The sequence below is a fragment of the Python bivittatus genome, unplaced genomic scaffold, assembly GCF_059951505.1.
Source record: "Python bivittatus isolate LINGU-HERP-01145 unplaced genomic scaffold, Pbiv_v1 ctg000590_np1212, whole genome shotgun sequence".
NCBI lineage: Eukaryota > Metazoa > Chordata > Lepidosauria > Squamata > Pythonidae > Python > Python bivittatus.
The window spans coordinates 1,205,890-1,232,250 of record NW_028277086.1 but is presented as its reverse complement, the minus strand read 5'-3'; the positions used below and the strand labels follow the sequence as shown (position 1 = coordinate 1,232,250).

The 26,361-nt window shown below is 57.9% G+C and overlaps 1 protein-coding gene across 8 annotated transcripts; it reads left to right on the top strand.

Moving 5' to 3' along the window:
- The first annotated feature begins 292 nt into the window (after positions 1-292).
- GPT (glutamic--pyruvic transaminase) lies at positions 293-26,361 on the top strand. Of its 8 annotated transcripts, none has more exons than XM_088148814.1 (12): positions 293-775; positions 12,037-12,205; positions 15,212-15,301; positions 16,446-16,554; positions 17,393-17,526; positions 19,810-20,053; positions 21,574-21,653; positions 21,990-22,126; positions 22,252-22,426; positions 24,074-24,229; positions 24,794-24,906; positions 25,579-26,361. In XM_088148814.1, exons 2-12 carry the CDS (start codon positions 12,068-12,070, stop codon positions 25,679-25,681), a joined length of 1,479 nt encoding a protein of 492 aa, XP_088004940.1. In that variant the 5' UTR covers positions 293-775; positions 12,037-12,067; the 3' UTR covers positions 25,682-26,361. The 8 variants fall into 8 exon arrangements, with proteins under 8 accessions (XP_088004940.1, XP_015746018.1, XP_015746019.1 ...); XM_015890532.3 differs by lacking the exon at positions 293-775 and adding an exon at positions 1,969-2,072; XM_015890533.3 differs by lacking the exon at positions 293-775 and adding an exon at positions 4,213-4,411.

Here is a 26,361-nt window from a genome sequence, read left to right as displayed (position 1 = left end):
TCCCGCTGCACCTGTTTGCAACTCTGATAATTTTGAAAAAATATCTATCCTCAGTTCTTTGTCCTTTGATACATTTCGCTTTATTCTTGGGCTCGTTTAACCTTGCATTTCCTTCGATCGCGTCCTTCCTGCATTGTGTGCTGGTATTTTTAACCCGCTATTTTTATCTTGTCAGCCACCCGCGGGTCGGCCGGCCGGCCGGCGGCGGGCGGGCGGGCGGGCGGCTTTTTTATTTTGGGTCGGGGGGATATAAATAAGCAAAGCTGGGTGTCCCGGGAATCGACTGGCATTCATCGATCCCAGGCGACCTCAGGAAAGGCCCTCTGCACGTGCCCAGAGGTCTGCTCTGTGGCTGGCCGCCCGTGGCAAGCGGCGAAGTAAACAGCCCGACCCAGGAACGCGGAGCGCCGCGCGTCCTCCGCGCGCTGACCCGCAGCCTGCAAGAAAGCGCCGGGCGCCGGCGACCTCAGCCGGGCCTCGTGTCGGGGGTTGGCGGCTTCCCACGCACACGTGCTGGGGGGAGCCCGGCCAGGGCGGCCCGGGGAAGCGGGGCTGCTTGGGAGGGTTGGAGAGAAGCGAGCGGGCGGGCGCTAGCGACGCTGCCGGGGCTGCCCCACAGCAGCTGCTCCGCAAAGGTCAGCCCGGCCCGCCCGGCCCGGCCCGGCCCGGCGCGGCGGCAGGCAACACCCCCTCGCTCCGGCCTCCCCGCTGGAGGAGGAGATTGCGGGCCACGGGCTGCGCGAGCTGGCGAGGACCCCCACCCGCGCTGCTGTCGGTAGGTGAGGGGCTGCCCCCTTGGCAGGAGGGGGCCCGGCTGAGGGCAGCCCCTCAGCCTGGCCAGGGAGGATTGGGGCAGCCCGGACCGTGGGTCAGGCCCTGGCTCCCCATCGCCGTCGGCGTCCTGGGCCCTGGGGCTAATGGGAGTTGTAGTCCAGCAAGTCGGGGAAGGTTGCTCTGACTTGGCTGGAGCTGGGCAATTTGTGGGGGTTGGGGGACAAAGGAGGGGGGCTTCTCGTCTCCCTGGGTGGGACGCTTGGGGAGGGGACGGGGAGGCCACGCGTGCTCCGGAGGGCATTCGCCTTGGAAGGGGCTGCCTTCTCTGCCCCCTGAGGATCTGGGGGTTGCTCCCGGGCGGCAGTGGCCTGGCCCCCCGGGGCCACAAAGGGCTCCCACCTTTCTGGCCTGGCCTGGTGCCTCTGACAAAGCCAGCCAGGACCCCCCACGAAAGCGCCTCTGGCCAAAGATCGGGGTCCCCTCTGGGGTTGGCAGGGAATGGGCAGAACCAAGGGGCCCAGCAGCCTCTGGGCTTGGCCGGGGGGGCGCATGGGGCTGGGGAGGGGAGCACACTGCGGTCTCTTGCTGTTGGGGGCTGGGGGAGGGAAGGACGAAGCTCAGGAATGCCCCCCCTGTAATGTCGCTTCCAAGGCTGTTGTGGCAAATGGGGCAGGGGAGACTCTTGGTTTGGGGTTGCGAATGGGGGGCAGGGCTTTTGTGGCTCTAGGGAGGGATCTAGATGCCCAGCATCTTCGCCCTTCTTTCCACTCCGACAAGCAACAGGGGTTGAACCTCGTCCCTCTTGTGGCCGAGAAAACCAGGGGGCCGTTCCAGGAAATTGCCGGGGGTTGAGCTTGACTTGAAGGAGATGCTGCCTTGGTATACTGGGGCGGGGGGGCAGGGGCTACAGCCCCCGCCAAGTGTCTCCCAGCAGGGAAGACCTTCTTTCTCCCATAGCAATCCAGGGGATGCTCTCTGGAGAAGGGCCTCGTTGCTGCGAGCCCCGGGGAGGGGGCTGCCATCTGGCCCCTCCGCGCACAGTTGGGGTGCGGTCGCCAGTGTCAGGAGTGTGCCGGAGAGGGTGTTCGCGTTCACCCCCAGGCTTTCCTCTTTCTGATTGGGTGTAGTCAGGCTAGCGAGCTAATGATTATGGAATATGTACTGCCAAATGAGACTTTGAACCATTTTATCTAGCGTCTCAGCCTAATATCTGAATTACTTCTCGATTAGACTTCTGTCAGGCTATTCCTTCAGGAACTCAAGCCTCCCATTTTTCCCCGCAAAGAAACCTCTGCCAGGTAGGTTGGGGTCAGGAGAGAGCCTCCACGGCTGAGGGGGATTCGAGCCGGGGTCTCCCCCTCCCAGTCCAGCTCCTTCCCCTGGACCCCCTCACCCCCGGCTCTCGGGCTGAGAGGGAGGGACTGGCCCAGAGTCCCCCGGGGAGCCCCCCTGGCTGTGGCGGACCAGGCCTGGGCCTCCCCCTCCTGCCCCAGCCTGGCTGTGCACAGCCACAGGGTTTTAGGCTTTTTCTCCCCAAAGAGCCGAGTCTGCCTTTTGTGTCACCACCACACGGGGTGGCAAACAACCTGAAATCTCTCTCTCTCTCTCTCTCTGCTGTCCTCTGGTGGGTGTGCTGAGTTCTGCAGCCTTTGGCTTCGCTCAGATTTTGCAAGCTGAGTTCACGTTTTGAAATAACCATAACAGCAAATTTAGGATATTCTTCAACCCAAGTACAGGGTAGTCCTAGTTCAGCAATCACAATCGGGACCAGGCACTTGGTCGTTAAGCAAAGCGGTTGCTAAGGGAAACTGCAACTGTGCTCATGATCTTACTTCAGCTTTCCTTTGCTTTACAGACCTGCGAAGGTCATAAATGTGAGGATTGTTTGCAAAGTCACTTTTTCATCACTGTCATAACTGTGAACAGTCATGGTATAAGGTGGTCGCTAAATGAGGACTACCTGTATGTGCTCTAACCCTGAATACCTTTCATGAAGTGGCAATATTTGCCTGACATCCTAAACTGGGTTATCTGCAGACCTAAGAGCTAGGTTCACACAACATACTTGTCACTGAATTAACCTGTTTTTTGGGTACATGTAACACACTGAAACATACACTGGCCAAACAGCCTGGATATACCCAAAAAGCTAAGCCACCTAACCTAATTATAGTTAGTACTAACCCAGCATATAGCATTTTGCACAGCTACATCTAAAATCATTATCTGATCTGTTTAAGTGTGTTATATGTGAGCTGAGACCATAGATCAAACTGTGGTTAAGGTGGTGTATCGTATAATTTAGCCCATAATTTGTTGAAATTTGCTGGGTGGGGTAATGAAGATGCTTGAGTCTAAGTTGTATACAATTATAATGCTGCCTTTTCTTCTGGCTGGGTGCAGTCAAATTAGTAGCTTTTATGATGCAAGGTCAACGCTGAACGTAAGGAGATCTTGCTGTTCCGTGGGAAGAACCAGCCGGGCCACCCTCCGTGGCTGCATGAGCTCATTTTGGGGAAGGGGGTGGTAAAAGGTGGTCTTCTAAGGCACCCTTCACACCCACGGGGGACTGCCCTCAACGTCCACGGCCTGGATTCGATGTGACCTGAGTGAGGCACGAAGCACTGAAGTGGCCGGGTCCTCTGACATCCTACAGAGCGGTGGGGAACCTGTGCGATGCAGCTCAGCAGTCCCAGTGTGAGAGCTGCATCTGTTGAAGTTCTGACTGTTGGGAAGCTGTTCAAGGCACTGGGTCGGCTTTGCCTAGCTGGAGTTTGAACAGGGAGGGTCGTGATGCAGAGGGCAGATTGCTCAGGAGGAAGGACGGGGGCAAAGGGCAGGGCTGGGGTGGGGTGGGGGAGTTCAGAGGGCGCTTGCCGCATCCGCCTGGCCTCCAGAAGTCTTTGCTCTGGGCGCACAGAGGCGCTTGATTGCGGGCTGAAGGTCAGCCAGCCTTTCCTGGTGGAACATCAAGGCCAGTTCCTCTGAGCAAGATTAGAGGGGGCTTTGCTTGGGGCGTCTGACTCTCCCTGGTTGCTCGAGCACGGCCCCATATCTGCTTACTCAGAAGTAAATGCTACTGATTTCAGCCACAGGGCCCCTCTTGTGTGTGTGCATAGGAGGGTGTGCGGCGGCCGTTATCGGAAGGGCTGCAGTGACCCTATCGCTGGATGATGCTGGCTCAGGAGCTTCTGAAGAAAGATAGGTGGGAGGGAACCTAAAGGCGTAAGAGACAGGTTGCTTATTTAAAACTTTTAAAAAGATAAGTGCTGTATCAGGCTTTTTTATTATTACACTTTGAACTGTGCTTTAGGATTTTAAGGGTCCAGACAAGAAAACGTGAGTAAGCACATGTGAGGGAGGAAAGCTATGCAGATCGTTGTGGGCAGTTGCTGTAGGCAGAAGATCTGGGCAAAGTCCTCCTGGACCCTGTTGGAGAACTTTCAGGGAGGAGAGCCGGAACAAAAATGGGAGATTTCATCCAGACATCTTTTGGGAAAGCCAACCTGGCCAAGGCTGAGGTCCTGCAGATTCCTCAGCTGTCTTGGTGATTGTTTCGTTTTCCAGAAGATTGAAGTAGAGGCAAGGGGCTCTCCGAGATCTGATCCTAACCAACAGAGAAGAGCTGGTTGAAGAGGTAAAGGCAGTGGGGACCTGGGAGGAAGTGACTGTGTCACCTTGGGGCTCAGGATGTTACAGAAAGACATGTCGACCAAAGGGAGGCTCGGGAACGTCTCAGAAATAAGATCCTGGAAGATCATTATATGTCTGGAGCAGCTCAGGAGGCTAACATCTGCTGAAGGAAAATCAGAAAGCTAGAGGCCCCAAAGAGCTTACCCTGGAGAAACAAGAGAAGCTAAAGTTGATTTAAGGGCTGTGGGGCTATGTAAGAAGGGGTGGGCTCACCGCTTGAAGAAGATGGAAGGAAGATGGGGAGGAGAGAGCAGCGTTCCTATGTTGTGACTCCCCCCATAAGGGGGACTCCCCCCAATAAGCCAAAGGAGAACAACTGAGAAATGGAGGGAGTGCCAGCTTGAGGAAGTAGAGATGGTACGAAGCCCCCGGCTGCCATGAATGAGTTTAAGTCCCAGAACCAGGTGAGTTACAATCAAGTCTTGAAGGAGCTTGCAGATGTCATTCTGGAGCCCCTTCTGGAGAAATCATGGAGGACGAGGATGGAAAAGGACAAAAGTTCCTGCCTTCAGAAAATGAAGAAGGAGAACCTGGGGAAGCCCAGGCAGGTCAGCTTAATGTTGATCTGGGCAGTGCTCTGGAATGGAGGATTAAGCAGTTGGTTTCTAAGCATTTAACAAGGAATGAATTGCTTGGCGGGAGCTTCTCAGGAACAAGTACATAGTGGCAAACTAGTGGGGTCTCCTTTTTAGACCAGGTGACCGGTTTAGCTGATCAGGGGAATGTAGACACAGTCTGTCTTAACTTCAGCCAAACACTCCACACCCATGGGATACTAGCAGAGAAGATGCTGAATGTGGGCAGGAGACGGGAGCTGGTTGAACAGTCATACCCGTCACGCGTAGGCCAGGGGCTTCGTGTCAGGGTGGGGCGTTCTGCAGGGCTTCCTTCTAGGCCCTGCCCTGTTCCATACATTTCTTAATGACTCGGATGAGAGGCTGAAAAACAAGTCATGACACAAAGGAAGGGAGGAGGGGATGGAGGACAGTCTGGTGGAACAAACCAGCGAGGTGGCTCTCTGGGAGGAAGGCAAAGCTCCGTCTTTGAGTAGAAGAAATCAAGGGCAAAGTACTGGATGCAGCAGGGGAGGAGGCACGCTGAGTGAAAGGGTTCTAGGAGGCTGTGGTGGGTCACGAGTTGCACAAGAGCCAACAGTGCGATGTGGCTGTAAAAGAAGCAAACACAGTCTGTGGCTGCATCAACAGTAATGCAGCGTGGTGCAGATCAGGAGGAGTCACCGCTCGGCCCCAGGACAGCGAGTGGCTGACTGCGGACCAGGGAGATTGAAGGACCAGGGTTAGGAAACCAAGTCCCACAGTCTGATGGAGGGTGTCAGGTTGAAGCAGCTGCCTGGCTGCCCTTCAAAAGGGTGCTTAGGACGGCGTTCTTCAGATTGATCTGGGTAGGGCAGATTTTTTTCCTGCTGGGTGCGGGCAAACTTATCTAAGACCCCCTCTAGCCTTCCCCCACGTGTGATTAACTACACAGAGTTACATGGCTCTCTGCCTTGGCAACACAGCCAAGGGCCAAGGCTGATAGCAATTGTAGTCCAAGGTATCTGGAGGACACCAGCTTGGGAAGGAAGGCTGATCTTGAGCAAACCTACCCCTTCTCCTTGCTCTGGCATGAGGATGGCCCACAGACCTCTTCACGTCCACCTGCTTCTGCCATGTCTCGGGGTCCTGCAGCTGAGCCACCCAGGAGGGGCTGAAGGGGCTGTGCTTTCCCTAATACCCCACCTCACAACGCTGTGAAGTGCACTGATGGGCACTGGGGAAGTGGCCTGTTGGGGCTCCTTCTGGCTCCAGCTGGTTCTGTTGGTTTCCCCTTCAGGGTGGTCTCTGTCCTCTCGGCCTGCCCTTCCGTCCTCTGGTGGGAACCAGGGAGCTGGAACTGCATAGCCCCTTTTCTCAATGGGTTTGTTGACTGATCGGGTGGCCCACCTAGAGAGGGCAACCCCCCGAAACTGACCAGACTGTGCCTGCATGTAATTGAAAGGACTCAGCTCTTGTCCTTCCGGCAAGACGTGACATTCCCAGTTGCCCCTGCTCCCAGAGGAGCCCTGCCTCCCTACTTCCTCTCCTTCGAATATTTGATAGCTCCCACGCTCGTCCCCACAACTAAACCCCATTCCCATCTCTGCACAAATCCAAATGACCACGGAGGTCAATAGGTCGACTAGTTGACCCATAGTTTCAATGAATTAAAAAAGTTCACTTGGTCACCTTACAATGGGAAAGAAAGGATCGCAGTGCGTGGAATAACCAGAGCATTGTGCCTGCCCACGGGAAGAGGCTTTTCATGCGTTGCGTGGCGCTGGGCGGGGCTGGAGTTTTGGCCAAGGGAACCGTCAGCCACGGCCTTGGGCCGTTGTGTGTTCCCAACAGGAAAGAAGAGACGGAGCTCAGGGTGCAACTGGAGTCCCTGGTGCTCTTCATTGCCCGCTAGGTAGCCTCACCAGGGCGGGGAGGGTGGGGTTTGCAGCAGGTGGTCTTACCCCGTGGAGACATGACATGAAGAACTGAGCTCAGGGAGCCGCAGGAACACAAACGTTGCGTGCTAGCTGTGGGGGTAGCGGCCCAGCACCGGCCCCTTCTGAGGGCACGATAAGCACACAGGGCGGGGGTGGCAAGTTTTAGGGCTGCATGATTTCCTGCCAGCTCCAGGATAGAGGCAAAGCGGCTGTGAGAATGAGTCTCGGGGAAGCGAGTGAAACCATCCAGACAGCGCTCAGCCCCTCGGCCCTCTTGCGCGGCAGCCACAAGCCCCGGAATGGCAGCTGGGCGTGGGGTGGGAAGCTCGCGCGGCTGCTGGGCAAGGACCGTCTTGCTCCACCACTGCCTTATCACCAATGGCCCAGGAGTGGAGGCAGCGGCGTCAGGCTGATAGGCCAACCCCTGAACGCCCTGGATTGTTTTTCAGAGAAGCTCCTCGCAGGGGCTCTGTGAGGGCTTCTGGCGGTCCGCCCTTTGGGGGAGAGCACAGCCCCGGGAGGGCCAAAGGTAGGACTGACCAGCTCTGCTCCCAGGCAGCAGCACAGGGCTCCTCTTGCCCCACACCCAGCTTCCAGAGGGCAAACAAGGTTGCCTGTGGAAAGCGCTCAAGCAGAAGAGGGTGCCAGCCCCCCCCCGAGAGCCTTGGCCTGGCAAGCAGTGTTGTGTCTCCCCCCCCAGGGAGCCACAACTTGGCTCAACACTGCTAAGGAGTGAGAGCTGCCTGGGCTGGTGGCCATCACTGTCTTTCCGGAGCAAACCTACAGTCTGATGGTGGGATGTGGGGGGACCATTTGTTTCTTAAACATCCCTGAGCCTCTCACCATTCAGTCCCTTTGGGTAAAACTGAGAGTGGAAGAAAGAGGTTTAGGGAGGCCGGCATGTGTTATCTGCAAGCCTACGCCTGTGGAAGAGAGGCAGAAGAGTCACCAGCAAGGCAAGCAGAAGGCTGACTTCTCTGGCCAAGGGGCTGGCCCCGGGGGGGGGGCGGGGGGCATTTGTGGTCTCCTTGGCTCTGTCCACGCCCAGGCCACAACCAAGACCTGGTGACATCTGTCCACCTGGCACAGAAGACTGGGCACAGTTGGGTGAGAGCCACGTTGACCCCTAGCATGAGGGAGAGAAATCCAGGCCTCCCTGGGGTTCTGGATTAATGTGCTGATTTTGGAGGAGATCCTCTCTTTCTCCCAGCCTAAGCCATCATCAGTTGCTGAAATGTACCATTATTGGCTCTTCTGTTCCCAGCCAGCATTGCCCTCAGGGCACTGAGGCTCCTGGACTCTCCTCCCACATGCTAAGTCCTCCCACCGTTCCTTTAAGGGCAGCTTGTCCCACAACAGGGATTCAGCTGAGGCTTTTCCATCATCTTATCTCTCCTGGAGGACATGCTTAGCCTATTCCGCACCCATGAACAGGCAGCTGGCGAGGCAGGGCTGAGGGGCTTATCAGAAGGGCTTTGCTTCTCAGGGGGCAGCTGCAGGCGTGGGAACTTGGGTGGCCTTTGGCCAAGGATTTAACTGGCTGAGCTCCTGAGGTGGAAAGGCATTTGGGGGAGTGGGAGGGAGAGCTACCTTGTACCTACCATCGTGCCCCAGAGGGCTTAGCACAGAAGGTCTGAGAGTATCAGATTCAGCCTACGGTTACCTCACCTCATCCAGGTGAGGAGGCAGCACTGAAGATGCCCTGTCTAAGGATCTTGTCCCCCAGATCTTGGCATCTTGGTCCCCACTTTGACAGAAGCTCTTCCAGTGTCAAGGATGGAAATGTGTTTGGGGGTGGGGGTGGGGTTCTCACCTCCTTTCTACAGGCATGGGTGTTTGTTAAGTAGTGAGAGCCCCTAGGGCTGTCACTGAACGTAAGTAGCTGGTAGTAGCTTTTCCCAAGCAAAGTCCAAACCAGGGGCATCTGGGGATGGAGGCCACAACTGCAAGGTCAAAGCCCTGCCCATTTTAATGAAGCCACGGGCTTCAGTCACGGCTGCTGTCTTGACTTTTTTGACCCCTCCCCTGTTCCTGGTGGACGCCCTGCTGCAGAATGTCAAAAGATCTGCCTGTCTTTCATAAGGGAACAGAGAAGCCAGCCTTTCCCGGCCGCCTGCGCTGCTCCTGGCCTGGTCGGGGCCCCCCAAGAGTTCCACCTGGGAGCGTTCCGCTTTGTTCCGGTCAGCGCAGAAGAACCCAGGGAGCCTCGGGTTCTGGATCTGCTGGGAGATGTGGTTGCTCAGAGCCAAAGCAGGCTGGAGGTGGTGTTGGGGGCCCCAGGTGAGGAGGAATGTGCCAGTGGCCAGAGGCAACTTGGGAAGGCTTGCCTCAAATGCCCTGGGAGGGTACTCCGCTCCAGTCTTGTGGCGTGGCCAAGTGGGGACCGTGGGCACCCTCTTTTTTGGAGCTGTTTAGAGGCCTGGTGTCTTTCCCAGCCAAACAGACTGCGAGACGGATTCTGAAATCTTTTTCAGCCCGTAACAGTCCATGTGGGCAATTGGACATTTAAACCGTGATTTTATTTTTTATTTTTTGCACCAATCGCACAGCCAGAAGCTGGAATGCTTTGGAAGTGTTGTATGGTTTGGGAGGCATATCCCATCAACCCCCCCAACAGCTGGCATCCTCGCACGTTGTAGAATCCTCTGGAGGGGTTGCACGAGCCCCCGATACTTGCACTGTGTCCAGATGCCTGCGGGAGCTCTCCTCTGTAGCGCTGACACCTGCTTCCTTAGGAGCAAGAACGAGACGCGGCCCTCTCCCTTCCCGCGCAGAAACCTGGGGACTCACTGTTCCTGCGGCAGTAGAAGTGGGACAGCAGAGCAGGGCGGCCAGCGAGGGTAAGGGCGTGGGGCTGGCCAGCACAGGACCCTCAACTCTGCCCTCCGGAGTCGCGCTGCTGCTGCACCTCCGGATCAGAGAGACTGATCTGGAGGTTCCTCGATTCCTCTCGGGTGCCATTCTGAACAAACATCCCAGAAGGGACGCTCTGTGGGTCATATGGTCCCGCCCCTCCTCGTCCTGCGCCTGAAGCATTGCTGGCGGCTGCTGATACCGCCTGGCCCGGCTGGCTGGGCTGGAAAGCCGACCCAGCAGGTGATGCCTGGGGTTGCGCCCGCCTCCTGCTCTGACCTGCCCGGGCTTTCCAGCGGGAGAGCTGTCACCCGTCACCCTGAGCAGCTGCTCGGGGGAGCAAGGGAGCTTCAGACCGGCTCTGCTGCCCGGCCTTTGCTTGCGAAGCTGCGGGGCGATTCTTCCCAGCCCACCCCCAAGGGATCCGCACTGCTGCCGAGCTGCTCTGCGCTTGACCCCCTCCTTTTCTGCAGGCGGGAGGCTCTCTGGGGCTCTCCCTCCCCCCCTGCTGTGCGCAGAGACCAGCTGCCCCCCAGGAGGAGGCTCCGGAGGGCACCTCTCAGCTCCGTGAGTTCTGGAGGGACCCGGCTCCCCGTGCTTCCCTTGCCTCTTGCAGGCCGCCGGCCCTGGGCTGAGCAGTGAGGAGGTGCCAGAGGCTGCCTCCTCTTCTGGCCTGGATTCGCTCAGGCTCAGGACAGAACCTGTTCTTCGGGTTTGCCACGGAGCCAGGTTTGCTCACGGCCTCTGACCCTTTCAGCCGGATCAAGCTCCGGATAACATTTCCTCGGCTCATCCCGGCCAGCTTAGGGCCCATCCTGGGCCACTCCAGCTGTTCCTCCTTTCCCCAAGGGTAACGGAGGTTCCCTGCCAGGGAGGCATCTTTCTTGGCTCCTGCAAAGCCACCTTGCAACCTGGGCAGTTTCGGGGCATCTCAGTTCACCTCTAGCTGTGGGCACACAGGGCTGTGGGAGGGCGTGGGGGAAGCCAAGCGGGTCTACCCACAAATGGCTTCTGTTAGTGAGGATCCTCCTGGGGACAGGGTCCTACCTGATGTTTGATGCAAGGTGGGGGGTCCTCGAGAGCTGGTTCGGGGGTGTGGCTTCTGGATTGCGGCTTGCCTTGCCTCCATCTTGAGGCCCCAGGTAACTCCCAACCTGGTGCCCTGCATATCCAGCAAGGCCAGGGGGATTCTGGGAGTTAAGTTCAGCACGTCTGGAGGGCATCTGCTGGTGGTCTGCTCTAGTGGGGTGATTCTCCAGTCAGTCGGGTGGGCTACTTTCTCCAGGCAGCCACGCTGGAGGGGAGGTAATTGCTGGAAGCTTCAGAGGGACTGATCTGGGGGCTCACTTCAATCCTGGGAGGAGGCCTGTTGATCCCAGATGTGCCGGAATGCATCCTCAGGGCCACGATGGGGTGCAGCCGTTGCAAGCCACTGGCAGTGCCCAGATGCCACCTGTTCTTAGAAGGGACCTGTGGGGAGCAGCAGGAAGGCCACTTTGGGGGTGGGGGGGCTCTTCAGGACAGAGAAGCATCCTGCCCACGCCTTGGAGGAGGCTTCTGCTCTGCAGCTGTGCCCAGTCATTCCATCCTTCCTCTTGGCAGCCCCGCCCCTTTCTCGGGTGCAAGTGAGGGGAACCCACTCTGCTCCCCAGCACTCAGCCAGCCCTTCCCCCCTCCCTCCCCCCCTCCCGGGCAGCTCGCCCAGAGCCAGCAGAGCCTCCGTGGGACAGTCAGTTTCGGCTTTGTTCCAGAGGCGCGAGGGCCGGTCCCTCTCAGCCGCCCTCCACAAAGTCGCTTTCTTCCAGCCAGTCTCCTCCCTCCTGCCCTGGATTAAAAGGAGCAGGTCCTTCCCCTCCCTGCCCATGTGGGAGCAGCTGCTTGGCTTGCCTGGGAGCCGGGTAGGTCCCTTCTTCCCCTGGGGGGCAGGGAAGCCAGCCAAGAAGGAGGGAGGCCTTGAGGGAAAGGATGGGGCAGTCCCGCAGCTGGGCTCCCCTCCTGGGCTGGGTTCCAGCTGGGGCCGCCCCTCGGCAACTTGGGGAGGGAGGGACCTGGCCACCTGGGGAGGCTCCTGGCTTCCTCCCCTCCGCAGCGGATCTCTCGTGCACACAGCAGCTGAAGCCCCGGGGGCCGATGCCAAGGCCCCCCTTTGCTAGGGCTCTCCTGAGCAGCAGGCTCCCTGGGGTGAGGGGGCCACCCGGGTTGCTCCCCGCCTCGCTCAGCCCTGGCCCCCCTCTGCATTTCAGGGCCCTGCGGTGGCAGGCAAGGCAGCCGGGGATGGCAGAGAACGGGGCAGCGCCACAGGACAAAGTCCTGACTCTGGACTCCATGAACCCCCACGTCCGGAAGGTGGAGTACGCCGTGCGAGGACCCATTGTTGCCCGGGCCACCCAGCTGCAGAAGGAGCTGAAGCAGGTAAGCCGGGCATCTGCCTGTGAGCCCTGAAGTTGGAAAGGGTGGGCTTCTCTTAAGGCCCTCCTTTCATCAGTTTCGGTTTTTTCTTTACCATCCTGGAACAAAGCACGATATATTCAATGCACAATGATAAAACTAAAGAGAAAAGGAGCAAAAGGCCCCGAAGAAGAAAACTTGCGTGAGCTGCTTGAACGAAGCCGGGGTTCTGACCCGGGCCCGGCGATCGGGAGTCTGGAATCGGTGGAGTTCCGTTCCACAGGCAACGTGATTGCCACGAGGAAGGTGACTTGAGAAGCGTTGCTATCAAAGGCACAAGAACGGTCACGGATGATGAGATGCCTTCTCATGTCACACCTCAAAGAGGCCGTCCGGAATAACGGGCGGCCTTCTTTCCAGAATGGGCGTCGGGGTTGGGGTCGGGGGTGGGATCAAGCCACTGTTCTCCCAGAAGAAATCCCTCAAGGTGGGACTCAGGATGGCTCTCAAGGGACTTCCAGACTAGATCACCTCCTGCCCCAGGTTGATCTGGACGCTGCTCCTTCTGAGCCTTCCTATGGGACAGCCTCCAGCTTTGTTTGTGGCTACAGACCCGCTGGCCTCTTGAGGTCTTCTCGGATGACCTCTCGGCCTTCTTTTTGATGACTCCGCTTCCTGGACTGCAGAGATGAGACCTGACTGGTCTTAGAGCAGCCTTGGGAGTCGTGGGGCACCTGGTTTCATCTGAGTTGGGGTGGCTGGTATGAGCCTGGCCTGGCCTGGCCCACAGGCTGTTTCAAACCTCCAGACCACTAGGTTTGTTGGTCCTGGGGAGCTGTTCCAGCTTGAGGCCCTCCAGATGTGCAGGGACTACAGTTCCCATTAGTACAGGCGACACCATCCATGGGGACTAGTGTGGTGTCCCTCTGCCTGCAGGCGAAGGATCAGGGAGGCCTCCCAAGCGAGTCCCTGCAAGGGGAGAGAAGTTTGGGCAGGGCACCAAGTCTGAGAAATCGACACCTGGGAAATGGTTAGCTTTTAGGCAAATACCGTGCAATCATTTTCAGGATGATAACAAGGCATTAAAAGGCACCCAAGAATGTGGGTGTGGGTGAAGCTAACTTGGATGTCCTCAAAATTTCTCCCCGAAGGTCAGAGTCAGGTGAGAAAGGAGCCTCTGATTTCCAAATTGGCCCCCGGAAGAAGCTCTTTCCCCTAACCGCTGTGTTCACACAGCCCCCTTGACAAGGCTGGTAAAGACTTAGCAGATCCATTCCCATGGTGTGCTAACCTTGGCTAGTTTTTTTATGGTTTAGTGATTTGGGCCAACCAACCTTCCAGGCCTAGTTCATGATTTAATGCCTTATGTGAACCGTGAAAACAGGTTCATTCAGTAACTAAGTTAAGTACGCTGGATGGACACAGCCTGGGCGGTGCCACTGGAGGAGAAATGCCAGCTTCTCCTTTCACTGCTGCTCTCTGGAGCGAACACCCCCCACCCCATTAGGAAGTAGCGTACCAGCCAGAGGAGACCCCACGGCCGGTGAACGTTTGGCCTGGTCTGAACCCCAGAAGGGGCAGAGGGCGCGCTGAGTTCCTCCGGGGCCTGATTTGTGCAGCGAACGGTTGTCTTTTAAGGAGGGGGTCAGGTCTAGGGTTAGGGTAGTCTAGTACTTCCCCTAAGGGCCACTTTGCCCCCTTGTCCCCAGGGCTTGGTGAGAAACCGAGGGGCTCAGGTGGAGCCGACCCAGGGGCTGCATCGATGAGGGTCCTGGCACGGCAAGAGGCCGGCAGGAAGGCAGAAGGCGCTCTCGCCAGGTGCCCAAGCAACATTTCACCGTTGCCTCGTGCCAGAGGGAGGTAGCAGCCAAACTGAGGGCGGGGGGCAGATTTTTGCAGAGAACGCAACATTTGTCAGAAACGGTTCCTTCTGCTTCTCCTCCGCCCAGCCTTGTAAAGTTGCATGCTAAGCCATGGTTTGATCAACTCTGGTTGTTGAATAAACCTCAGTTGGCTGGCTTTGTACCCCACATTAAGCCATGGCTTACAAACCACAATGGCTGGGTTGCAACACAAGCAAAGTCAAACAAGCCACAAAGCCAGAGTTAACAGTGAAATTGGCTCGGATTTTACCAGTCTCTCCCAGTTTGTTCCCTTCTGGGCATGTTGGATGGCCCTCTGACAAGGGATGATGGGAGGGGATGTCCCACACAGCTGCAGCTGGGCACTTGGTTGGAGGAGGCTTATGGGAAGTGGGACCATTCACGGGGGGGGGGGGGTTGCTGGTGGCTGTTTAGAGTCTCCCTAAAATCAAACGCGATCCCTGGCCTTTGCAGGCGCAGCCCTCTGTTTCTTGGCAGCACCGCAGAAGCCGTTCTGACTTCCCGGCCTGGCCTGCTGTTGGTGGTCTCCCATCCAAGGACTAATCAGGCCCAACCCAGTTTAGCTTTCCAAGATCAGGCAAAGTGACACGGGGGCTGCCACCTGACTGGGCAGCTGTATGGAGTCCCCACGGCTGGAGGCTCTCTACCTGCTTGCGCGGCTTCCTGAGAAATCTGCCTGACCACCTTGAAAGGCTTTTCTCCAAGAGCCGTGTGCATGGCTCTTGGTGGGATGTGTGTGCGCGTGCGCATGTGTGCAGGAGGAGGAGGAGGAGGAGGAGGAGGAGGAGGAGGAGGGGAGGGCTGCCTTTGAAGTTCAGCAGGATCCCTGATGTTGAAGAATAGCAGGCAACAGGCTGGAATTCCCCATTCCTGACGTTTTCTGGCCAAAAGGGTGCCTGATGTCCTTCCGCCTGCCAGTCTCTGCGAGCCCCCGAGCCCGACCCAGGTGCCTCGGCCCTTTGAAGAGACCCTGCCCCGTTGGGCACCTTCCCTTCCATGTTTCGGTGGGAGGGGCTGGCAAGGCCATGGAGAGCCTCCGCCGAAGGCAGCAGCACGTCTCCCTTGGACCGCCCTGCTGGCTGCGGGGCAGATAGTGGGGGGCTCAGGCCACGCTGCGAACCAGCCTCCCTCCTGCTCTTCCTTCCAGGGAGCCAGGAAGCCCTTCACCGAAGTGATCGCAGCCAACATTGGGGATGCTCAAGCTATGGGGCAGAAGCCCATCACTTTCTTGCGCCAGGTATGATCCGGAGGGCAGGCGGGGGTGGAGGGAGCTTCTGAACAATGCCTCCCTTTTTGGGGGGCAGATCTTCCCAGCTCTGGAGACTGTCCCTTCGAGTCTTAAGCGGGGGGAGCCAGAGGGATGGGTGAAGGGGCTGCACTGACTGCAGGTTCCAGCGCTTCCCGGGCCTGGAAGCGGCTGGGTGACCTTGGGCCGGTCGCGCGCTCAGCGCCAGGCTCTGCAACCGGCCGGCTGATAAGAGAAACCCTCGTGGCCCACGCACCGATCGCTTCGCTGCGAGAACTAGGGCGAGCGCGGGGCAAAATGTGTAGCTACAACAGCCACGGAGGGGAGGAGGAGCAGGAGGAGGAACCTGACGGCGGTGGCTGGTGGCTGCAACGGAGGATTCGGGTCCCATCAGGCTGTCCATGCAGCATGGCCAAAATTGCCAAGATGGGGATTGTGGTGGTGCAATCAAAGCTCCAGCCTTGCACGTAAAAACAGAGTGGAGCTTCAGTCGTGCAGCTGCAGCCTCCATCTTGACTTTTTCGACCTTACCTCGTGGGCCCCTCTGGGTCCCATCATCCCTGATCCTCGCCCTTGCTGGGAGTGAGTGGCGCCCACCTGTGAGCAGGGGGTCTGAGGTTGAGCTGAGGCTGCCTTGAGCGGAGCTTGGCCTAGGCCGCTTCGCGGGCGCCCCCTCACGCTCGGCTTCGCTGCAGAAGCGTCTTCCCACCGCTCGGCCGACTCACTTCCCAGTCCGGCCTCCAGCTCCGGGCATCCTCCCTCCCCTGCGTGGCTGCCGAGGCCAGAAAAGGTGCAGAGGAGGGTGAAAGGGGACTCCAGTCGGGAGAAGAGCTCCCGGCCTCCGTCGTTCCTGCGGGCGCCGGGTTGGGGGATGCCAGGGAAGGGGTGCGAGGGGGAGAGCGCTCTCCTCACCCAATCAGCCTTAGCCCCATTTGGCAGTGCCCGAGACTGACCCGGGCGGGCTTGGTGCCTGGGAGGACAGGAAGAGAGTGACTCTGAGCATGTGCAGAAAGCCCGCAAACACCTCATGCGGAGATTGGGGGGGGTGGCAAGAAAGGACAGCGCCTACATGGAAAGTGGGGCGAGGCAGTGGGGAGGCTGCAGCGGCTCCCTCACCCTAGATGTCCCCCGGCAGGTCAGCGCCCTCTGCCTGTATCCCGACCTCCTAAATTCCCCCGAGTTTCCTGAAGATGCGAAGCAGAAAGCTCGGCGGCTGCTGGCTGCGTGCGGAGGGCAGAGCGTGGGTGAGTGTTCGGCCATCCCGGGGTGGCTCCTCATCCCCCCACCCCTTAAAGGAGGCCCTCAGAAGACACCTGGGCCGGCCCCGGGCCCCGCTAGCCCCCGGGAGGAGCCGGAGGCTCTTGTTTCGCCCCCTCCGACTGAGTCGGCCCCCATCGCCACCTTCTGCGCCATTGCGCCCTCCTGCTCGGTCCTCCGGGCCAGAAGGGTCCCTGTCAGGCTGGGAGCCTCCCCTGCTCCCCCCAGCTCTCTCAGTAGGACCAGTCCTGGGGGGCAGCGTCAAGTGACTGGCTTTGGGTGGCATCCTTGGAGGGGCCACTGATGCTGCATTCAGCGCCTTCTGGCCTCTGGGGCCCTGGGCTTGATTCCTGGGCCCCAGGGCCTTGGGCCGGTCCCACGTGCGAGGAATCCTGGTGACTGAAGAAGGGCGAGGGAGGGCGAGGGGCGCCATGCGTGTCACAGTGTCGCCAAGCAAATTGTGCCGTGGTGACACCATGATGCACATGACCACATGGTGGGCTCCCCCAGGCCCCATGGCCTTGCGCATGGCGTGCCTCTTGGACTCCTGCCGCTTTACTCGTGGCCCTGTTAGCCCCTGAAGGAATTAAAACTGCATATCAAGTGCGCAAGCCTCAGCAGGGCCTTCCTCTTGGCCTCCGTCCCGCCATCCTCATTGCTGCTGCTACTCCCAGGATGCTGCCACTGTGGGCAGTAAGGACCAGCGAGCTTCCCCCCACCCCCCGCGAGCCCCTCTGCCCCCAGAGAAGACCGGTCCGGGCTGGAGAGCCAAGCGGATCCCCGTGACGCCAGCTGCTTTCTGTCCCTGTCTCCTACTCTCGTCAGGGGCCTACAGCGCCAGTCCCGGGATCGAACTCATCCGCCAGGATGTGGCTGCCTTCATTCAGCGCCGGGATGAGGGGATTCCCTCCAACCCAGAGAATATCTACCTGTCTACGGGCGCCAGCAATGCCATTGTGGTAAGGAGCCAACCCGCTTTGCCCAAACAGTCAGACCTGCGGCTGAATTCGGATGGAAGTGAACGGCAAGAGGAAAAAGAAATCCTCTGGCCCTGATCCATTTCCCTGTCAGGGCAGTCCAGGGAGCAAAAAAACTACACGTAACACCCAAGCAGGAAAATAAGGCAGTCAGAAATGCAAAACGGGCTAAAAGAATTGCAGCCTAGAAGATAAAATGGATTGTTCGTCATCCCCCGGGGGCTGAAGGGAGGCCTTAGCCGGGCACCTAGTGGCAGCTGTTTGCCAGTAGCATGCCCTCGCCGCTGGGACCCCCAGGTGTGGGAAGATGCCACCATGCTTGCCCAGCGCCCCTTCCAGGCCTCTGTCGTCAGAGGGTCTTAGTGGCGCATCTGGCGCTGATGAGTTCAGTATCAGTTTCCAAAGCAATCCCCCTGCGCAGAGTACCCCCCCTTTCACAGAAGAGAGAAGCCCCCTCCCCTCTCTGAAGAAGAGCCAGCGCCCTTTTGCTTATCTTTAGGGCTCTCCTTTGAAAGCCGAGCCCTCGCTGGGGTTCTTGTGCAGAGACTTCGGCTTGTACCAGAACTTGCATCGCTCTACGAAGCAGCGCTCGGCTTTCTTCTTGGCTTTAGTCCCCCCCCCCCCCCATCCTGGTGCTGCAGAAAGGCAGCGGGGCCTCCCCTACCAGCAGAGGTGTCCCTGGCTGATGGCAGAGGCTGCTTGTGCAAAAGAGCCGAGTTGCAGCTCGCGAGGAAGCACCTGTGGGGCTCAGGGTAGCTGCCCTCCAGTGCTCTTCCCTGGCAGAAGTCCCTCCCAGCTTGCCTTGCCAGGGGGCAGCTCCGGGCATGGGTACAACTGCACAAAGCCCCTTTTGTCTCTGTCTCCTGGCAGAAGCAGGCAGCCACGTTGGAGGGAATGCCTTTGCACGGGGCCCCCATGCTGCAGGGGACCGAGAGCTGCTCAGTCCCAGAGAATGCTCCCTGGTGCCAAGATAGTCATGGGGGTTGCCATGACTATCTTCATAGCTGGACGTGGCCCCAGAATGGCCCCCTCCTTTCATGTTCAAAACTGGGGACTGCCTTAGAATCTTAAAGCACAGATAGAAAAATGTGCCGTGTTTCTGACACCTTTTAAAACACCTCCCTCTCGCTTGCTCGCTTGTGTTAACCTCCCTTTTCTTTGACAGTTCAAGGCACAATCTCCCTCCCCCTAATTTATCCCCGCAGTGTCCCAGGCAGGTGGGTCTCCTGAGCTGCTCTTGGGCTAAGCCAGCAGCGTCTGCAGGGAGCCTTTTCGTCTCTTTGGGGAAGGGCGGCTGCCTTCCCCCAGAGGGGTCTGCAGGGCATGGCCCAAACAGTCAAGGGGGTGGGACTGAAGCGCCTCCTGGCTTTTGTGCAATGTTCCCTGTGGACACCACCACTTCCCCCAGCAGTCCTCCCCGCACGGCTCAGAAACCGAAGGAGCCCCTCTGAAAGGAGCCCCCTCCCCTGCATGCTCCCCTGTCCATCCAACCCTCTGGCCATCCTCCAGGGAGACAGGCTGGAGCAGGGCTGAGGAAGGACTGTCCCCTTCAGACAGCAGCCGGCTACGTTTCGGGACGGCCCCTCTGAGAAAGACGGTTGCGTTGGGGCGTGGCTTGGGGGGGCCTGTCTGTGTTTGGAATTCGGCCAGAGTGAAGGGGGGGCTGAAGGTGACCAGTCCTCTGCAGCTGCCCCTGCAATCGGCCTCTCATCCTTGAGCATGTCTTCCTTTCCCGGTGTCGGCCAAAGGCACAGTTGTGGCATCTGCCCTTGGGGGAAGCAGAGGCATTTGACCTGCTCCAGCACACGGCTGCCAGGGGCCAAAGGAAATGCCAGCGGGCAGCCTTGCCAAGGCAAACCGTGTGAGGGCTCTTCTGGGTCCCATGCCAAACGCCCCGCTTGGGGGTGGCTCCCTCCAGACGGTGGGGGGCCCAGAGCGAGCGGCAGGTGGCTGTTCGCAGGCAGAGTGTGTCTGGAGGGCTGGAGGGCTCAACGGCGGCTCTGCCCCTTCCCCCCACCGCATTCCTAGGGACGGGCATGTTAAGGACATGCCTGCAAGTAACTCTGCAACAACGCTGGCACCTTTGACCTCCTCTAGAAAGACCTGCTGTTTTCTGTTTGGCCCCTGGACTGGCAAGCCTTCCAGATGGCTCTCTTAAAATTCAAAGCCCTCCGTCGGCCACCAAGAGCTGGGGGGGGGGGCATGTCTGAGCTGCTCCTGCTGTTGCTAACCCCCACCCCCGTCCCCTCTGGGTTTCCTCCTCAGACCATCCTGAAGCTACTGGTCGCAGGGGAAGGGCGTTCCCGTACAGGCGTGATGATCCCCATTCCCCAGTACCCGCTCTACTCAGCGACGCTGGCAGACCTCAACGCGGTGCAGATCAACTACTACCTGGACGAGGAGAACTGTTGGGCTCTGAACACTGAGGAGCTGCGGAGGGCACTGGTCCAGGCCCGGGAACATTGCCAGCCCCGCGTCCTCTGCGTCATCAACCCGGGCAATCCCACTGGTAAGGAGCTCCGGAGGGTGCCTCCTTCCGGCATAAGCGGTGTCAAGACATTCACAAGGTTCCATCTCCTGGGGAAAGGGGGCTGGAGCTTTTGCCCTGTGGGCTTCTCCTGAGCCCTCAAGGAGCCTCCTGGGACATTGCCACCAGCTGTCTCCTGTGGGCGACTCTGTGGCAGCCATAGATGGGTCTTGCTGGAATGATGCGGGAGGCTCTTTCTCAAACGTGGCAATTTGGGGCCACAGTTTATCCCTGGAGGGCCCAAGCCTGTCTGTGGTCCAAGGATCATCAGGAACACCCTCCAGGTTTCCAGTCCAGTCACCGTGTGGTCCCCATCTCCTCCACAGCAATCAAGGCTTCATTGTTAGGGAGATCTTGGGCTGGGAGGGGGGCAGTCAATGGAATCAGGACCTCACAGACTGCCCCCTCCCAGCAAGTGGTAGGAGGGCTGCCTTTCCTGGAGGATTTGAGGCCCTTTTTCTTCTCTTCTGCTCCTGGGAGAACAAGACCAAGTGGACTCTTAGGAGGTGGAATTGGAAACTTTCAGCAATAGCAATGCAGGGATCAATATTTTATAGTAACCCCAGAAGACAGGTGCACCGGCTTCGTTCGCACAACACAAACCCTTTGCTTCCTGAGTTCACGCTCTACATTGGACCATAAACTAACCAAAGTGGGCTGCACTTATGAACAAAGAAATCTAACCATGATTTCAGCTAATCAAGCTTACCATGTATATGATTGAAGCTGGCCCAGAATCTAGCCTTTAGCCCCCTGCTGGCCATCCTTGGCTAGTACAAGCTCAGCATCCTGGCCTGTTTTCGACTCTGCCCTTCCTTTCCCTCCGGGTCCTTCACGGGTTGGTGTCTTCGTTCACCGCCAAAAGAGATGATGGCTTTCCTGTTGTTTACGCAGTCATTTATCCTGGAATGGAAGGGGTGCGATGTCAGCCTCTCTGCTCTTCTGACAACTCATTTTTGTCTTCTGGTGAGATGGAAGAAGAACCAGAACCAGAAGTGAGTCCCCCAGTTCCAAATCCAGCATAATGGGCTGCGTAGACAACCTCTGAGCCTCTGTTGAACTGCCCCCTCTTTGCTTTCTGTTCTTTAATCACTTAGCAGTCCATAAAACGACAGGGCCAGGTTTACTCCAGGGTCTTCGATGGGGACTTTGTCAAAGGCTGTTTGGAAATTCATGTACAAAAAAACCACCAGGGTCATCTGCATCTAGGGGACTGCTGCCACTCTTAAAAGGTTCTGAAAAGCGGATTCACCTTCATGGAACGAGCCTTTCTTCAGAAGCCTCAGCGCTTGGCTCTTCCCCACTGCCAGTGTGACCATCAGGGTGGCCCCTTGGCTCCTTGGCCGAGACTGATTGGAGGGAGACGTTTCCTGTTTTTGCCAGGAGGTTGGCCGTTTCCCGTCTCCGTTCCCAGCGACTTGGGGATTTGTGTGCCAGCCCTGGAGTTCCTTCCTCCGAGCGATTGATCCAGGGAGTCTCTTCCTCTCTCGTTCTCCCCGCAGGTCAGGTCCAAAGCCGCAAGTGCATTGAGGAAGTCATTCACTTTGCCTGGGAGGAGCATCTCTTCCTCATGGCTGATGAGGTAAGCTCTTGGAATTCTCTCCTGTCCCCCCATATTGAGCCACTGAATCCCCAGCTTTCCTTTGCAGGGCAGGCGCCTGAGCCAGGAGGCAAAGCGTGCCTGCGGTCCTTCTGGCCCTCATAAGTTCTGGCTCAGCCTTCCTGAGTGTGGTGCCTTCCAGATGCTTGGAACCACGGTGCCCCCCAGCTCCAATCTGCGTGGTCAGGGATCAGGGGAACTGTAATCTAGAACATCTGGAAAGGGTCTGGGGCTTAAGTGGGTCTGCCCTTCTGTGTGCCAGCTGGGCTCTTGAGTTTCCCCTGCTGCCTCCCAGCCACGTCGCTTTTCCACCGCCAGGTTTACCAGGACAACGTCTACGCAGAGGGCTCCAAGTTCCACTCCTTCAAGAAGGTGCTTTTTGAGATGGGTCCCAAGTATTCGCGGAGTGTGGAGCTGGCCTCTTTCCACTCCATCTCGAAGGGCTTCATGGGCGAGTGAGTGGCGCACCTGCTCTGGGACTCTGGCGCCCCCTGCCGGTGGGACAGGACATGGCAGGACATGCTTCCACGACCTCTGTGCCTGCTGGCCAAGGCCATCTCCTGTTGTCTTGCGTCGCCAGGTGTGGCTTCCGTGGAGGTTACATGGAAGTGATCAACATGGATCCAGCAGTCCAGCAACAGCTGACCAAGCTGGTCTCCGTCCGGTTATGCCCACCGGTGACTGGCCAGATTCTCCTTGATGCCATGGTCAACCAGCCGCAGCCTGGAGACCCTTCCTACCAGCAGTTCAGCCAGGTGAGCCCAAAAGAGGCAAGGTAGCAAATGGGGTGGAACACTGGGGTGCCCCCCCCCCCGCTGATCCCAGTGAACCGGTTTCATGAAGACGCTAAAAATGCAGAACATCTGCTGGGTGCTGTGTTGTGCTTTATGGCACCCTTCCCTGGTCCTAGGCCTTCCAGATCTCTTAACTGCCGTGCCCGTCATGCCTAACTAGCGCTAGCTAAGGGTTATGAGAGTTGTCATTCCACACATCTAGAGGGCATCAGATTAGGGACAGTGGCATATGTAATGCACAGATTTGGATTCTGAATTTTTTTTTTTTTTGGAAATATGTGTATTTTCATCTTGGTGCAAGGCAGCACTTACATAGAAGGTGCCCACATGGAAAAAAAGTGCAGGGCTTCAGCTGTTTGTTGCGGCTGCTGCTTGACTTTTTGACCCCCCTCCCTAGCATCTGCATCCATGTGGGGGGGGCAAAAAAGTCAAGGTGCCAGCTTTGTTGGGCATTCTTTTGCATTTTAGAAGATTGCAGAGTGTGGAGAAAGACAGTTACTCCTCTGAGTCTCTCCACTGCAGCTGGAACATTAACTTAAAGGGGAAATACCACGAATGACAGTGCCCCAGGCACTGGGTCCAGGGGGCCGGGGGAGCCCATCCTGTGTGGCTGGAATGAGAAGTACTGTTCTGAGCGGGCTGTGGCACATTGCCCGTCATTTTGTTCATTTCATTCATGGCTTTTTAGCATATTGACTGCCCGGTCCTGATAATGGGAAGGGTGGCCATTGAAATAGTTTACATACATACATACATAAGTGCCTACAGAATAACGAAGAGAACACTGTGGACTGTGGGCCATCAGAGTCTCTAGGCCTGTTTGCAGCGGGCAGAGGCATTGTTGACCACCGTGGCTGCAACCTGGTGGCAGAATCTCCTGTCATTTTGGGATGGGAAGCTCCAAAACGTCACGTGAGCCCTAAAGCAGGTTTTGATGGTTTTAAAACCCAAGAAAACTGCCCAGCCGCCCCCGCAGGGAAAAGTCCTTCAGGAAACTCCAGCCCTGCTGGCCTTGCAGTTCTGCCCTGCCCTGCCCTGCCCTCCCCCAAAGGTTGCCCATCATGGTGAAATGATCAGTGGTTCATAACAGCCACCCAGAGAGCCTCCAACTTCAGTGGCAGTGCAGCTGGCAGAACCAGTTGCTCTCTGCCCTGCCTGTGAGCTTCTGATCCTGGCTATGGAGGAGGATGCGACAAGGGCAGCTGAAAGGGGGAGCGGTTCTCACTTTTTCTGCTGACGGGCAGCTGTGCCCCCCCCAAGAAGCTGGCCCGTTCGCTGTTGCTGCTGCTTGTTGAGGTCCCCTGGGCTGCCCCTCGGTGGGGTGGAAATGGCATGTAGTGAGAAGCTTTGCGGGGGTGCTGTGGGCTCGTAGGCAGCTGGGAAGAGGCCCCGACAGGCTTCACGTGCTGCACAAGCCATGATTTCTTCTGCATAACTTAGCTGATCAGTCCACAAAGGGCCGGGTTCCCACAGCACGGAAGCCAGCAGAGGGCCTTGCAGTTTCTGTGAACCTGGCTTGTGTGCTGGGTGGTGGGAGTTAAGCACCGCTGCGGTTGTGCCAAGGGAAAGGGAGCGCTTGGGCACCATCACACGTCTGCCCACCTGCAGGAGAAGGCTGCTGTTCTGGGCGCTCTGGCCAGGAAGGCCCAGCTGACTGAGGAGATCTTCAACCGGGCTCCTGGGATCCACTGCAACTCGGTGCAGGGGGCCATGTACGCCTTCCCCCGAATTGAGCTCCCCCCTCGCGCTGTGCAGGACGCCGAGGTGAGGCAGCCAACTCCCCGGGCCTGGCATCTCCAGAGATGGGGAGGGGCGGCTGGTTGGTACCCTGGAGGTGCCAGGGGCTGCCTAGGTGCCCCAGGGAGAAGGAGCTGGTTGGCATGGCTAGGAAAGGGAGGGAGGCCGGGGCCTGGGTCAGGTGGGCACGATCCGTCCCCATCTTCTGCTCAGAGAGACTCCTGTGCACGAACCAGGAAGTGGAACCAGTGCTGTCCATGGGAGCGTCAAAAAGGTCAAAATGGCTGCCGTATGATCAAAGTGTTAAAAGGGAATGGGGCTTCAGGGGTGTGGTTTGTCCACCATCTTGACTTTTTTGACTCCCCCTGCAAATGTTTTGGGCCTGAGATAGTTCAAAACATTCCTGGCCAATCTGAGATAAGTCCACCTGCAATTAACACAGTTATACCCCGCTTTTCTCTTTATTCCAACACCTGAGGTGGCTTGCACCCATAAAAAATACTGAACCAAATCAATGCAGTTAAAATCAAAAGCACCATTAACCCAGCTGCAGATGTGGGCAGCCCCCCTGATCTCCCCCGCCTTCTGCAGGCACAGGGCCAGGCTCCGGACATGTTCTTCTGCCTCAAACTGCTGGAAGAGACGGGTATCTGCGTGGTGCCCGGCAGCGGCTTTGGCCAGAAAGAAGGCACCTTCCACTTCAGGTAAGAGCTCTCCTGCCGTTCCCTGTGGCTTCTATCCCAGGGGCCCCAAGTGAGACACCAGACTGGTCCCCTGGGAGCTGGCCCCTGAGCCACCCTTGGTGGGCACCATCAGCTCCTCTTACCAGCCTCCCCCCAGCAGTTCCGGGCCCTGAACCCCTCGGGATCCCGAGAGCTCGCCCGCTCTGGCTCTGTCCATAACGCCTGGGCCTCCCAGCAGCCGAGGGCTACCAGGGCCAGCCCATGACTCCCATGGTGCGAAAACTGAAGGCCGTGACTGAAACGTGGATATGTCCACACCTGCCCGCTGGGCATGGGGCAACAGGGCTAAAGCACATGGGCATTGGTGAGGTGAATGGCTTTTGGTGCAAGAGTTCCGGCCTCATCGCTCCAACGTGCTGCAGCAGAGAGCAGGGACCACAGAAGGGGGGGGTCCTTTTGAGGTGGCTCCTGCTCTAGAGAACATCTGAGTTCCTTTGGGGTAAAAGGAACCCCCCTCAGGGAAGGAAGGAGTTTGGGGCTGAGTTGCCCCTGGGAAGTCATCTGGAGCCCCTGAAGGCCCTTCGGTTGAAGTAAAAAATCTTGCCTTTGGCATGAGACAGAGTGGACCAGAGAGTCCTCTTTCCAGCCTCCTTTCTTTCTCACGTGGTTCTCTTCTTGCTCTCTCCATCCCAGAATGACCATCTTGCCTCCCCAGGAGAAGCTGGAGATCCTGTTGCAGAAGCTGAGCCAGTTTCATGCCAAGTTCACCCAGGAATATTCCCAGCGCCAGCTGTAGCGTGAGACAGAAAGGCCAGCTGTAGAGAAGCTAGGGCATTGGGGTGGGGATCACCCTCTAGTCTTCATGCCACCTTCAGGGTTTATGAGCACCCTCAGCCCCGTCCTTGTCCCATCTCCATTTATTAAAGAAAAGGCAGGGGAAGGCTTGGAGCACAGACTGGGTGTTGGGGAACATTGCCAACTATGCCTGACCTCGAATGGCACACTTAGGGATCTGCAGATGGGTGTCTCCTACAAGCAAGACCTGGGCAACTTTGGGCACCAGCTACCTTGAGCAATTTGAGGTCATCAAGCCAAGTTGCTGTCTCCTGGGAGTTGGCTTGCTGACTCCTCCACATTCATGGGCTCGGCCCTAGCCCTAGCCCATAACGCCAGTCCTGCCGTCTAACTCAGGGCCCCAGCACCGACGTGCCTTCGTGCTCTCAGTTCCCCACTGGGGCTCCTCTGCTCCTTTCGTGGACGTTGCAGCTGTGCTGGGTGTCTGCTGGGTCAGGGAGGTTGCCATCCATTTCACCTGGGACAGACACCATCAAGACAGGTTTCCAGGCTGAGGTAGCCCTGAAGTCTTTTCTGAAATGAACATCGTGCCTTGGTGGAACAGAGGGCCAGTGCTCCCTCCACATTTCTGTGAATGTGAAAGGGGGCTGCAGAGGATCAATAAAACCTACTTGATAAATA

Coding starts and splice junctions, on each gene's coding strand:
- GPT (XM_088148811.1), top strand. CDS start 11,924: ATGCCAAGGCCCCCCTTTGCTAGGGCTCTCCTGAGCAGCAGGCTCCCT. Junction 22,427..24,073: donor CCTACCAGCAGTTCAGCCAG/GTGAGCCCAAAA, acceptor GCCCACCTGCAG/GAGAAGGCTGCTGTTCTGGG. Junction 24,230..24,793: donor GCGCTGTGCAGGACGCCGAG/GTGAGGCAGCCA, acceptor CGCCTTCTGCAG/GCACAGGGCCAGGCTCCGGA.